Source organism: Pristiophorus japonicus, chromosome 1 (genome assembly GCF_044704955.1).
Source record: "Pristiophorus japonicus isolate sPriJap1 chromosome 1, sPriJap1.hap1, whole genome shotgun sequence".
Lineage (NCBI taxonomy): Eukaryota > Metazoa > Chordata > Chondrichthyes > Pristiophoridae > Pristiophorus > Pristiophorus japonicus.
In genome coordinates, this window is record NC_091977.1 from 469,018,970 (window position 1) to 469,033,512 (window position 14,543).

General features: G+C 42.6%; 2 protein-coding genes across 10 annotated transcripts in view; both read right to left on the minus strand.

Moving 5' to 3' along the window:
- rad54b (RAD54 homolog B) overlaps positions 1-14,543 on the minus strand; it is a 298,314-nt gene that overhangs the window by 226,461 nt on the left and 57,310 nt on the right. The gene's annotated exons all lie outside the window — the stretch shown is intronic.
- On the minus strand, positions 2,642-14,401 carry LOC139261471 (fibrinogen silencer-binding protein). The gene is made up of 3 exons (XM_070877065.1): positions 14,325-14,401; positions 9,132-9,551; positions 2,642-3,225 (listed from the first exon to the last, which is right to left on the minus strand). Exons 1-3 carry the CDS (start codon positions 14,399-14,401, stop codon positions 2,652-2,654), a joined length of 1,071 nt encoding a protein of 356 aa, XP_070733166.1. The 3' UTR covers positions 2,642-2,651.

A 14,543-nucleotide genomic window follows, 5' to 3' on the forward strand; every position in this document is an offset into this window, starting at 1 on the left:
AGATAACACTAAACTGGGTGGCGGTGAGAGCTGTGTGGGGGACGCCAAGAGGCTGCAGGGTGACTTGGACAGGTTTGGTGAGTGGGCAAATGCATGGCAGATACAGTATAATGTGGATAAATGTGAGGTTATCCACTTTGGGGGCAAAAACACGAAGACAGAATATTATCTGAATGGTGGCAGATTAGGAAAAGGGGAGGTGCAACAAGACCTGGGTGTCATGGTTCATCAGTCATTGAAAGTTGGCATACAGGTGCAGCAGGCGGTAAAGAAGGCAAATGGTATGTTGGCCTTCATAGCTAGGGGATTTGAGTATAGGAGCAGGGAGGCCTTACTGCAGTTGTACAGGGCCTTGGTAAGGCCTCACCTGGAATATTGTGTTCAATTCTGGTCTCCTAATCTGAGGAAGGACGTACTTGCTATTGAGGGAGTGCAGCGAAGGTTCACCAGATTGATTCCCGGGATGGCCGGACTGACATATGAGGAGAGACTGGATCAACTGGGCCTTTATACATTGGAGTTTAGAAGGATGAGAGGGGATCTCATAGAAACATACAAGATTCTGACGGGACGGGACAGGTTCGATGCGGGTAGATTGTTCCTGATGTTGGGGAAGTCCAGAACCAGGGGACACAGTCTTAGGATAAGGGGTAGGCCATTTAGGACTGAGGTGAGGAGAAACTTCTTCACAGAGAGTTGTTAACCTGTGGAATTCCCTGCCGCAGAGAGTTGTTGATGCCAGTTCATTGGATATATTCAAGAGGGAGTTGGATATGGCCCTTACGGCTAAGGGGATCAAGGGGTATGGAGGGAAAGCAGGAAAGTGGTACTGAGGGAATGATCAGCCATGATCTTATCGAATGGTGGTGCAGGCTCGAAGGGCCGAATGGCCTACTCCTGCACCTATTTTCTATGTTTCTAAGTACTGGGTCCCTTGCTTTTAGTATACATCAACGATTTAGATTTGAATATAGGGATTATGATTAAGAAGTTTGCAGATGACACTAAAATTGACTGTGGTTGATAATGAAGAGGAAAGGCATGGGCTGCAGGAGAATATCAATCTACCAGTCTGGTGGGCAGAACAGTGGCAAATTAAATTTAATTTGGAGAAGTGTGAGGTAATGCATTTTCGGAGGACTAATAAAGAAAGGGCACATTAAGCGGTAGGCCACTTAATAGTGTAGGTGAACAAAGGGACCTTGGAGTACTTATCCACAGATCCCTGAAAGTAGCAGGCCAAGTGGATAAGGTGGTTAAGAAGGCATAAGGAATGCTCGCCTTTATTGGCCGAGGCATAGAATATAAGAGCAGGGAGGTTATGCTTAAATTGTATAATACTTTGGTTAAGCCACAGCTGGAGTATTGCGTGCAGTTCTGGTCGCATTATAAGGAGGACGTGATTGGACTTCAGAGGGTGCAGAGGAGAGTTATTAGGATGCTGTCTGGAATGGAGAATCTTAGTTATGAGGACAGATTGGATAGGCTGGGTTTGTTCTCATTGGAACAGAGGAGGTTGAGGAGAGACCTCATTGAGGTATACAAAATAATGAGGGTTTGGATATAGTAGATAGCAAGGGCCTATTTACATTGGTGGATGGGTCAATTACGAGGGGGAATAGTTTTAAGGTGGTTGGTGGAAGGTTCAGAGGGGATTTGAGGGGGGCTTCTTCACGCAGGGGGTTGTGGGGGTCGTGGAGGTCTGGAACTCACTGCCTGGAAGAGTGGCGGATGCAGAAACCCTCACCACATTTAAAAGATGGTTGGACGGGCACTTAAAGTGCCATAGCCTGCAGGGTTACGGACCTAGAGCTGGTAATTGGGATTAGATTGGATAACCTCTTATTGGCCGGTGCAGATATGATGGTAAGTACTGTAGGGAATCGAATAAGGCCAGGGCGATCTCCTGGATGGGTCGGAGAGGAATTTTCCCAGATTTCCCCCCCGCCAAATTGGCCTAGATTTTTATCTGGTTTTTGCCTCTCCCAGGAGATCACATGGCTCTGGTTGGGGTGGAGTGTAGAATGTTTCAGTGCAAGGGATGTCGCAGTTGTGTGGGGCGGACTGGTTGGGCTGGGTGCTCTTTACCTTTCCGCCATTGTTCATTGGTTAATATGTAACCTTCAGGGCTGCTGACCGAGGGCCGTGGGGCTTTTTGTTGGCCGGCGCGGACACGATGGGCCGAAATAGCCTCCTTCTGCGCTGTAAATTTCTATGTTTCCATATGGCTCAGCTCCCATTTCAAGCTTAGATGGGCCAAATGGCATCCTTCTGTGATTCTATGATTCACACTACATTCATCAACTCAGCCAAGGGGAGCAACGCTCATTTCCAAGAAACACCTACTTTTGATAAGGTAGTATGGTTTCTGAAGTTTGGTTAGAATATGACAAATCATATTGAAATTGTTGTTCCTCTCATTTATGTGAGCAAATACAAACAGTTCAAAGTATTTCCATTTTTAAATAGGATCTATTGTTGGACAATTATTAAATTTGGTCAAAATCCAATAAAACATTTAAAAATTACTGTGATAACAACTTAGTGTTCATTGGCAGAGTGCGACATTAAAAGAAATCCTTGGAACTAAAATCCACAGCACATAAGTAATGTTTTCAGTCGACTTTAATGGTGACAAATATTTACAAACATTAGGCATCTTGGAGAGCTGGCAACTCTTGTTGCAGTCTTGCTGCCTTTAATTCTTCCACTTTGATTTTTGCCCTCAACAGGTCTTCCTCTAACACTTGTTTTCTTTTAAGGCTTTCTCTTTTTTCATCAAGATACAGTCCAAACTTCCTCTGATTTTCCATAATTATCTCATGTTCCTCTGCCGACATCAACTGCATTTCTCCATTATCATGACTGGTTATATGGTGTAGGGCACCCCTGTGGTGCTGGTGGTGACTGAACAAAACATCTTCCCTTCTTGAAGGCCTAGGAGATGGTGTTAAAGATACTCTCGCCCCACAAGATGAAAATGGTGAGGCAGAGCCATTTGTGGCCTGCTGAATCTCTGTTTTCTTCTGTTGCTCTAAGCTTTCACTAGGCTGCGATAGTACAGTTAATATCGGAGGAGGTTTCTCTTCATGTTCAGGTTCTGACTCTGGCGTTATCCAGTCGGGACAGGAATGGGACTGGTAGCCTGAGGTTCCAGGTTGTGGATACAAGCTAGCAGGCTGTTCCACACAGGAATCTTGTTCAGAAGCAGAACTTCCACCAGGCCTGAAGAAAACAAGAAAAAAATTGGTGCAATAGGTTAGAAGCCATGAGAAATATTTAATAAATTAAAAACAAAAATTACAATAAAGCTGAACACCTAGTGAACCAAATACAATAAAACATATGAACCATCCAATGAACACCAGCAGCACTGAGTTTTATAAAATAAAAATGTTTCCCTTCATCATCTAAGCTGATCTCCTTTGCCCACTATCCTTCCGAAAAAGTCAAGTTGTACGTTCTGCTACTACTACTCTTAATTATTTTTTTAAGTCTATTCCATTTAGCTGCAGCTCACGCTCTTTTTTTAAAGCCCTGTTCTATTCTCCTCTAAGTTCAATGGTCTAATATTGCCGGTATTCTTCTTTCCTTTCATTATTCTTATCATAACTTATGATCACTATTCCCCAATTGCTCCCCTACCTCAGCTGCCACTATAAAGTCTCCGTTGTTGAATTATGTCAACTTGATTGAGTTTTTTGATGACGCAACAGAGAGGGTTGATGAGGGCACAGCGGATGATGTGGTGTTCCAAAAGGTGTTTGATAAGGTGCCATATTAAAGGCTCGCCAGCAAAGTTGAAGCCCATGGAATAAAAGTGACAGTGGCAGCATGGATCCGAAATTGGCTAAGTGACAGGAAATAGTAGCGGTGAATGGTTGTTTTTCGGACAGGAGGAAGGTATCTAGTGGTATTCCCCAGGGGCCAGTACTAGGACCACTGCTTTTCATGAACGACTTGGATTGGGTGTACAGGACACAAAACTTGGAAGTATAGCGAACAGTGAGGAGGATAGTGATAGACTTCAAGAGCTGGTGGAATGGGCGAACATGTGGCAGATAAAATTGAATGCAGAAAAGTGCGAAGTGATACATTTTGGTAGGAAGAACAAGAAGAGGCAATATAAGTTAAAGGGAAGGTGGTACAGAACAGAGAGACCTGGGGTATAAGTGCACAGGGTAGGTTGAGAAAGTGGTTAAAGAAACATACAGGATCCTGGGCTTTATAAATAGAGGCAGAGAGAACAAAAGCAAGGACGTTATGATGAACCTTTACAAAACACTGGTTCGGCCTCAACGGGAGAATTGTGTCTCATTTTGGCACCGCACTTTAAGATGTGAAGGCCTTAGAGAGGGTGCAGAAAAGATTTACGAGAATAATTCCAGGGATGAGGGACTTCAGTTACATGGATAGACTGGAGAAGCCGGGATTGTTCTCCTTCGATCGGAGAAGGTTGAGAGGAGATTGATAGAGGTGTTCAAAATCGTGAGGGGTCGAGACAGATTAGAGAGAAACTGTTCCCATTGGTGGAAGGGTTGAGGACCAGAGGACATCAATTTAAGGCGATTGGCAGAAGAACCAAAGGCCACGAGGAAAAATTTGTCTTTTTTTTTTACACAGCGAGTGGTTAGGATCTGGAATGCACTGCCTGAGCGGGTGGTGGAGTCAGATTCAATCGTGGCTTTCAAAAGGAAATTGGATGAGTGCCTGAAGGAAAAAAATTGCAGGGCTATGGGGAAAGGGCGGGGCAGTGAGACTAGCTGAAGTGATCTTGCAGATAGCCGGCAAGGGCTCGGGGCCGAATGGTCTCCTCCTGTGCTGCAACCATTCCACAACTTCATTTCTGGCCCTTTCCCTTACGTATCAAATCATGTAACAGTCCACTATCACATATTATTTGCTGAATGCTTCTTTCAATTTTCTGTAAAATATATGGTCAATATCAGCTGTTTAGTCCGGCAGTATATAGTAAATAGGTACCAATAGGTTTTCTTTGCTCAACTCATATTTTCCTTTATTCAAGATGCACCACTCCTCCTACATCCATCTCCTCTAAACAATGTGCATCCTCCTATAGCTGCTTACCCATAATGTCTACACATTGTGTGCACTAACCCTTCTCATTCTGCCATTTTGCTGAGACATCTAGCATATGTACAACACATTCTGCTTGTTTATTTTTGATTTCTTCCCTTCCTGTTTATTCCTCATTTTGACTGCAATTCTACTTTGTCTTCCTGCATCATCTGCTTTGTCTTGCTGTATCATGTTGTCTAGTTCATTTAGTCTCTGCTCGATCAGTCTGCCTATCTTATTTGACAGTACTGCAGTTCCCCTTCTGCTTAAGTGGCACTCAACTGGTCAGTACAGGGTTCCTCCTTCCCAAAAAGGTTTCTCACTTTCCCAGAAATCCAAATCCTCACTTCCTACATCGCACCCGTAGCCACATGTTTCTCTTATGCTAGCCTTATTACTCTTGCAATTGACACCAATAATATTTTAGATAATGTTATCATATCGATTCCTCAAGTTTTTTTTCTCTAGCTCTCTGAAATTATATTGTAGGACTGCTGGATCACAACAGGTTTCTCCCAAATCCCGTCAACAGATCATCTACCAGTGAGTTGAGTTCCACCACCCTTGTACCTGGAAGGTTTGTTGTCCTGATTGTGGATATATGATCACAGGCAAATTACAGAAAGATGCATCTACAGAGTAGTGACAACGGGGGACTTCAATTCTCCAAATATAGACTGTGGTAGTAACAGTGTAAAGAGCAAAGAGAGGGAGAAATTCCTGAAATATGTACAAGAGAACTTTTTTGGTCAGTGTCTTTCCAGCCCAACGACGAAGAAAGCAATGCTGGATCTAGTTCTGGGGAATGAGGGAGGCAAATGGAGCATGTTTCAGTTGGAGAGCATTTGGGGAACAGTGACCATAATTACAGGTATAGAATCGTTATGGAATATGACAAAGTACAATCAAGCATAAAATACTTAACTGGAGAAGAGCTAACTTCAATGAGTTGAAAAGGGATCTGGACCAAGTGAACTGAAATCAAAAATTGGTAGGCAAAACAGTGATTGAACAATGGGAGGCCTTCAATGAGGAGATAATTCGGATACAGAGTAGACATTCCTGTGAGGGGGAAAGGAAGGACATCCAAAGCTGGAGCTCCCTGGATGACTAAAAATAGAGGTTAAAATGAGACAGTAAAAAGTAGTTTATGACAATTGTAAGGTTTATAACACAGTTGAGAACCAAGCTGAATACAGAAAGTGCAGAGATCTAAAAAAAAGGAAGTGGGGTAAAGAGAGCGTATGGGAATAGATTGGCAGCTAACATTAAAAGGGAATCCAAAAGTCTTTGAAAAGCACAAATAGTAAAAGGGTCGTCAAATGAAGGGCGTGTCTGATTCGAGAGCAAAAAGGATATATTGTTTTGGAGGCAGAGGGCATGGCTTAGTGTACTTTGCATCTCTCTTCACTAAATAGGATGCTACCAATGTAGCAGTAAAGGAGGAGACAATAGCGATATTGGATATGATTAAAAATAGATAAAGAGGACGTACTTAAAAGGTTGGCAGTCCTCAAAGAGAAAAGTCACCTGGTCCAAATTGGATACATCCTAGGTTACTGAGGGAAGTAAGAGTGGAAACTGGCGAGGCTCTGGCCACAATCCTCCAATCTTCCTTGGCTATGGGATGTTCCCAGAGGACTGGAGGATTACAAACAGAAGAGAGGAATAAACCAGACAGCCTAACATTGGTGGTGAGGAAACTTTTAAAAGACAATATCGGAGACAAAATTAATTGGCATTTGGAAAAAGTATGAGCTAATAAATGAAAGTCAGCATGGATTTGTTAGGCAAATTGTGTTTGACTAACTTGATTGAGTTCTTTGATGAGGGGGTTGATGAGGGTAGTGTAGTTGATGGTGAGTTTAAGGACTTTCAAAAGGTGTTTGACAAAGTGCCACATAATAGACTTGTTAGCAAAATAAAAGCCCATGGGACTAAAGGGACAGTGACAGCATGGATATAAAATTGGCTAAGGGACAGAAAGCAGATCGTAGTGGTGAATGGTTGCTTTTCAGACTAGTGGGAAGTATAGTGGTCTTCCCCAGGGGTTGGTATTAGGACCACTGCGCTTTTAGATATGTCTTCATAACCTGGACTTGGGTATACAGGGCATAATTTTAAAGTTTGTAGATGATACGAAACTCGGAAATGTAGTAAACAATGAGGAGGATAGTATCAGACGTGAGGGGACATAGACAGACTGGTAAAATGGGCAGACACATGGCAGATTAAATTTGTTGCTAGTAGAATGAAGAATGAGGAGAGGCAATATGAATTAAATGGTGCAATTTTAAATAGGGTGAAGGAGCAGGGTGTATGTACACAAATCGTTGAAGGAGGCAGGACAAGTGAGAAGGCTGTTAAAAAAGCATATGGGATCCTTGGCTTCATTAATAGAGGAAGAGTACAAAAGCAAGAAAGTTATGCTAAACCTTCAAATACCACTGGTTAGGCCTCAAGCTGGAGTATTCTGTTCTTGGAAAATGTGCAGACGAGAATTACTAAAATGGTGCCAGGGATGAAGGACTTCAGTTATGTGGAGACTGGAGTTGTTCTCCTTAGAGCAGAGTAGGTTAAGAGGAGATTTGATAGGTGTTCAAAACCATGAATGATTTTGATAGAGTAAACAAGGAGAAATGGCTTCCAGTGGCAGAAAGGTCAGTGACCTGAGGACACAGATTTAAGGTGATCGGCAAAATTACCAATGGCGACATAAGGAAGCATTTTTTTTTTTAAAGCAGCGAGTTCTGGAATGCATTACCTGAAAGAGTGCTGGAAGCAGATTGAATAGCAACATTCAAAGAGAATTGGATAAATACTTGAACGGAAAAATATACAAGGCTATGGGGAAAGAGCAGGGTTGTGGGATTATTTGGATAGCTCTACCAAGAGCTAGCACAGGCACAATGGGTCAAATAGCCCCTTTCAGTGCTGAATCATTTTATGATATCTTCCCATCTAAAAACGGTATCGCCCATTCTCTTCTAATAAACTTCCCCTTTGGCAGCTACTGGAATCTTCTTGATGTTCAACAATTTTGTATCCTGTACCAAAGGTCTGTGTCACTCTGCTCATCACTCCCTCACCTCTGCCTTTGATACTCTTGTCCCCAGTAAAACTCTCACTTTCTTCCAACCTTGTCATTTCCCTTGATACCTGGTATCATTGCTCCCTCAAGTTCAAAAGGAGCAGACTAAAAATATACATGGTTTAGCCAGATCTGGCTGGACCACATCAAGCACTATCGGGCCCTGTTTTTTTCTGGAAAATCTGCTCACTACTCCAGGATCATCCTAGAATGCAAAGAAATCCCCCCAGCTTCTTCTCTCCAGTACCAACAAGTACAGGAGCTTGCAAGAGCAGGTACTGCCCTTGCCTGGTTCTACTTTTGCCTATCCAATCGTATCACAAAGTCTCCTGCAATGGCCTCTCTTCCCACCTGAACAGTTACCTTGGGAATCCCCCAAGGATCTCCCCTTGGCTCCCTAATTTCTCATGTGCATTCTGCCCCTCTGCAATCCGAAGGCATGACAATAGGTTCCATCGGTATGGTGACAACTCCCAGCTCTTCCTCACCACCACCTACCTCTGTTGACCGCTTCACTGCCTCTGTGTTGTCACAATTTCCTCCAATTAAACATTGGAAAGATCAATGCATTGAAACAGGCCATTCAGCACAACTGATCTACGCCAGTGTTTATACTCTACATGGGCCTCCTCCCACTCTCAATTACCCTTTCCCACCTTTTCCTTATGTATATATCAAGCCTTTTGTTAAATGCATCAATGCTATCTGCTTCAATCAGTCCACGTGGCAGTGGGTTCTACATTCTTACCACTCGACTAACTGAAATCGAAGGTCTGAAGTTAGAACGTAAATCATTTCCTCAATTTGGTCATCTCACCAAAACTTCAGTCATGTGTGATCATATCTTCTCAGTTTCAGAGACATGGATGAAGTGGCCATTGTAATAAAGAGTTCTGTATACAAGCCTCATGTAAAAGGTCTAATTTAAAAATATTTTTAGTCAGTAAAATGAGAATCTTACCGTTGTAAGTTGTCGCTGTCTATCACCTTCAAAAGTGGTTGGAAAATGTGAGGAATCATTTCTAGAATTCTTCTGGTTGGCTCAGAGACGTTTCCTTTATAGTCTGGATGCAGCTGCTCCCTCCTGGCTATCTCTTGTTTAGCACTTTCTTTAATGCGTTTATATAATGTTCGCAAAGCCTGTGCGCTACGAGGCGGACGATCCACTCCAACAGCATTGTATTGCTGTGCTATAGTTTCCCAGCAACGATTTTTTTCAACTATTATAGCCTGATTATTCTTATGAACCTCCAGGACTTTGATGTGAGGCCGTACAAGTTTCAACAAATCAATCTTTTCATATATGGTAAAATTTGAGGATCGGTTTGATTTTTTCCCCAACATATTTTGTACAGAGCACAACACACAAACTTCAAACTGACTGCAAAGCCTACACTCGCACTATAAGCTGAAGCTTAACTAGGCCAGCCTTTTTAGGCCTACGCCTATCAGGAAGGGTTCATTGAAATTCCTTTCAGCTTGACTTCATCTAGAGATCATCTGCAGCTGATCATCTGCAGGCTGGCTAAGCTAGGCCTGACCTACTTAAGGCTCCAGACTAAAATGAGACTGTGCAAGCCCCTAATGCTGAGACCAATCAAATGCTGGGCTGTTTTGTTATCTGATCTGTTTTTTTGGTTTTGAAAGCATTAGCAACAGAATCCCTGTGCAAAGGTACAGGTGTTCTAAAGCTATCATTTTGCTGTATTGCACACGTAACCAAAATTAGCCTGATATTTAATGTCAGATAGTGTAGCTGCTAAAAACTACAGCTTTAACCTTAAAGACAAACTTGGTCCTAACTTTGTTTGAAACAGAAAAAATTTATAATCAAACTATGAACAAAGAATTATTGTTGTTAAACAACAGTATACACGAGTATTCTGCAGTCTGTACGCTGATCCCTGACAGGGCCCCAGTAATCCTGCTGTGGAGCTTTTAGTGTTGTTTGCATTCCCCATGCTAGTTCTGATGTCAATCAAGGAACTTCACTTCCTCTATCATGCTTGCTTGTACTCTGCTCAATAACTTTAAATAAGCAGTCCGCATTACAGCCTGCACCAAATTATTGATTAATATATTTTTTAATAAATGAAGTCACTTCGTCAAAGTTAAATCGAAGAACTTTTTTTTAAATTTAGAATTTTAAAAATTGTAACAGTAATTTGGAAGACAGATCTTTTGGCAACAATAAAAAAAGCAGCCCGATATCTAAAACCATAAACACATGAAACCCACACAACGGTTTATAAAAATAGTCAGGCCCGTTCTACGAAAATTTTTGCTTCATGATGATTTTAATTCAAATACCACAGCATGTTTTATGCATCTGGAAGATTGACTTTCTAGAGCACAGTGCAACCTTTTTTAAGCACATTTCAATTAATATGTAAAAATTCACCAATACCCAGGATGAGATTGTGAAAGATTAATTTATAAACCCAATTCTCTATTGAGTAACAGTCAATACTGATAGAGATGTCATCATATTGCCATCTGCTGACATTTCAATGGATAAATTCCATGATAATTGCATCCTTGTAATAATTATAGACCAGGACACTCAAATAGTGGATGAACAGAAATGCTAATGTACTTAAAAGCTTTTAAAAATGTGGGGAAGAATATTTTTTTTAGAGGAAGGCAGAAAAAAGGCATTTAAAATGTACTGTAATATATACAATTGTATCATTTAAAAAAGGCACACCGCTCATGGAAAAAATGTTCACTAAATATTCCTTCCTTTGTTCACAGATACACAATAAAACCTAAATTCCATGAGACATTATCAAAAGTTATAAGTGATGCTATTGTGACAAACATTACAAATGGCTCTTTTTGTTTACTTCAGCTTGGCTTATCTGGTAGCACTGTCGCTTCTAGGTCAGAAAATTGTGGCTTTGAGTCTCAAACCAGAAGAGTAAGCTGGTATATTAAACTGCTGGTCCAAGGCAGTACAGAGTGCTGCATTATTAAAAGTGCTGTCTTTTGGATCAAGTTAATAAGCAGACAGATCCTCAGTTTGAGGTGGACATTAAAAGATCATTTAGTACTGAAGAAAGTCTTAATGTTCTGGCCAATACTGCTCGCTCAGCCAATAACACCCCCCAAAGAAAAAGAAAAAATGTTAATTTATTTGATCACTGTTTATGGGATCTTTTTGTGTGCAAAATGAATGCTGCTTTGCCTCAATACCAACAATCACAATACTTCAAAGTAATTCATTAATTGCAAAATACTTCAAGATCTTTCTGACAGATGTGATAATCAGTAATATAAATTTAAACCTTCCATATCCAGTCACTTGCGCATTTTGGCTGCTGCTCCAGACCTCAGTCCATTACTTCTATTTCCCCTTGCAGAAACCTAAAGATACCCTTTATGCCTCTCTTGACATTCTTTGAAAGGTCCATTGATGAACTGATTGCTACCTCCTTACAATCAACAATCCAACTGTCTTATCCTTCAATCTTGCCAGCCATCCCACCCTGTGTGCCTGCTGCTGGCTAATCTCACCAACATTCTTCTCGTCCCACTTGCCCAACTCACCATTGCTACCTTGGATTCTGCCAGTGTACCAACAATCACTGCCCCTCTCTGCATCGCTTTCCAGAATGTCTGTTCATTCATGAACAAGGTCCTTGCCTGCAACGATCTTATTATGAATAGTTACATTGACATACTGCCTTTGACTGAAAATTGGTTCATGGATGGTGATACTTTCCCTTTATTGAAGCCCCATTGCCTGGCTATGCTTTCCATCACCTGTCCCGCCCAGACAATCGCAGAGGCGGCGTGACCTTCATCAGTAAATCATACCTGTCTCTTCCTCCACTCTAATATTTTCTCCTCCTTCGAGCATCTCACATTTTTTCCCCACCCTTCTTGCAAGTCCTTTAAAATTCTCATTATCTACCACACCCCAAGCTCCACTGAGAATATGGTCCCTCCTTTACTCGTCTCAGCCTCTGCACTGGAGGAGCTCCTCATCCTTGGCAATGTCAATCTTCATCTCAGCTCCTTATGCCCCCTCCTCTGAATTCACAGATCTCCTGTCCTCCCTAAATCTCTCTCAATATAAGCTCCCCTATCCATATTCACAGCCATTACCCTTGACTTCTCTATTTTCATGGTCTCTATCAAAGACAAGGCCATCTCTGACCACTTCCTTCCATCTCTCACCAGTCACAACATCTACCCCCTTCCAACCCCTATTAAACTCTTCCTCAAAGTCAGTTACAATTGCACTTTCTAAATCCCAACCGGCGAGCCTTTAACCCTCCATTCGCAACAATACTTCTGCAGCCATCGATCGGTTTAACCAACACACTCATGTCCACAGCAAAACCTTTACTCTCTCCCTTCCCCAGTTATGGTGTCGATTTGAAATCCCTCAAGTCCAACAGGCATAGACTTGAACGTATCTCACATAGAATTGCTTTAGCCATTTGCCTGAACCACATCAAGTGCGATTGAGCCCACTTTTCTCTGCCAAAATTGCACAATATGCCAAGATCACCCTGGAAAGGAAAGTAACTCTTGGCTTCTTTTCTCCACTATCAACTGGCTCCTTGAATTCCTCTTTCCTCCTTCATCCACCCTCACCTCTAACTCCCTTGACCACCCAACATCTCTTCCTGGCATCCTTGCTGATGTTGGAAGTGGTTTCCTCTCCTCGAGCACAAAAAAAAATCTAGGCCGACACTCCAGTGCAGTGCTACACTGTCAGAGGTGCCGTCTTTCGGATGAGTTGTTAAACCAAGGTTCCCTCTGCTCTCTCGGGTGGATGTAAAAGATCCCTTGGCACTATTTCGAAGAAGAGCAGGGGAGTTATCCCCAGTGTCCTGCCCAGTATTTATCCCTCAATCAACATCACTAAAACAGATTATCTGGTCAGTAACACATTGTGGTTTGTCAGAGCTTGCTATGCGCAAATTGGCTGCCGCGATTCCTACATTACAACAGTGACAACACTTCAAAAAGTACTTCATTGGCTGTAAACCGCTTAGGGACATCCGGTGGTCATGAAAGGCGCTACATAAATGCAAGTCTTTCAGGCACTTGCTTTCAAAGCCTCCAGCATCACCGCTATCCTCAAAAAATGACCTTCCCTCCATCATAAGGTCAGAAGTGGAGATGTTTCGCTGATGACTGCAGTGTTCAGTGATATTCGCAACTCCTCAGATAATGGAGCCCATGCCCGAATGCAGTAAGACCTGGACGACATTCAGGCTTGGGCAGATAAGTGGCAAGTAACATTCGCGCTACACGAGTGCCAGGCAATGACCATCTCCAACAAGCGAGAGTCTAACCACCACCCCTTGACATGCAATGGTATTACCATCACCAAATCCCCCCACAATCAACATCTTTGGGGGGGGGGGGGGGTCACCATTGACCTGAAACTTAACTGGACCAGCCACATAAATACTGTGGCAACAAGAACAGGACAGAGACTGGGTATTCTGCGGCAAATGCCTCACCTCCTGATTCCCCAAAGCTTTTCCTCCTTCTACAAGTCAGGAGTGTGTTGGAATGCTCTCCACTTGCCTGGATGAGTGCAGCTCCAGCAACATTCAAGAAGCTTGACACTATCCAGAACAAAGCAGCCCGCTTGATTGGCACCTCATCCACCACCTTAAATATTCACTCCCTCCATCATCAGCGCACTGTGGCTGCAGTGTGCATCATCTACAAAATGCACTGCTGCCACTCGCCACGGCTTCTTCGGCAGCACCTTCCAAACTCTCGACCTCTGCCACCTAGAAGGACAATGGCAGCAGTCACATGGGACCGCCACCAACTACATGTTACACACCATTCTGACTTGGAAATATATCACCATTCCTTCAAAATCCTGGAACTTTCTCCCTAATAGTACTATGGAAGTACCTTCACCACACGGACTGCAGCGGCTCACCACCATCCTCTCGAGGGCAATTAGGAAGGGAAATAAATGCTGGCTTTGCCAGCGACACCCACATTCCCAAGAACTAATAAAAACAAAGTCCAAGTCATTATCAAGAAAAGCAGTGGTCCTAGTATAGACCCTTGGGGAACACCACGGTATACCTTCCTCCAGTCCAAAAATCAGTTCACCACTACTCTCTGTTTCCTGTCACTTAGCCAATTTTGTATCCATACTGCCACTGACCCTTTGATTCCATGGGCTTCAACTTTGCTGGCAAGCCTATTATGTGGCGCCTTATCAAATGCCTTTTGGAAGTCCATGTACACCATGTCAACCACATATCCTCATCAACCCTCTGTTATCTCATCAAAAAACTCAATCAAGTTGCCCTTTACAAATCCGTGCTGACTTTCCTTAGTTAATCCACACTTTTCCAAGTGATTGTCATTTCTAAATGTTTCC

Bases quoted from the DNA above. Each gene is read 5' to 3' on its own strand.
- LOC139261471 (XM_070877065.1), bottom strand. From the start codon at position 14,401: ATGGACTTCCAAAAGGCATTTGATAAGGCGCCACATAATAGGCTTGCC. The intron at 9,552-14,324 runs GTCAGTGGCAGT...TAGGCTTTGCAG, and splicing joins GAAGCCCATGGAATCAAAGG to TCAGTTTGAAGTTTGTGTGT. The intron at 3,226-9,131 runs GTAAGATTCTCA...TGTTTTCTTCAG, and splicing joins GACAGCGACAACTTACAACG to GCCTGGTGGAAGTTCTGCTT.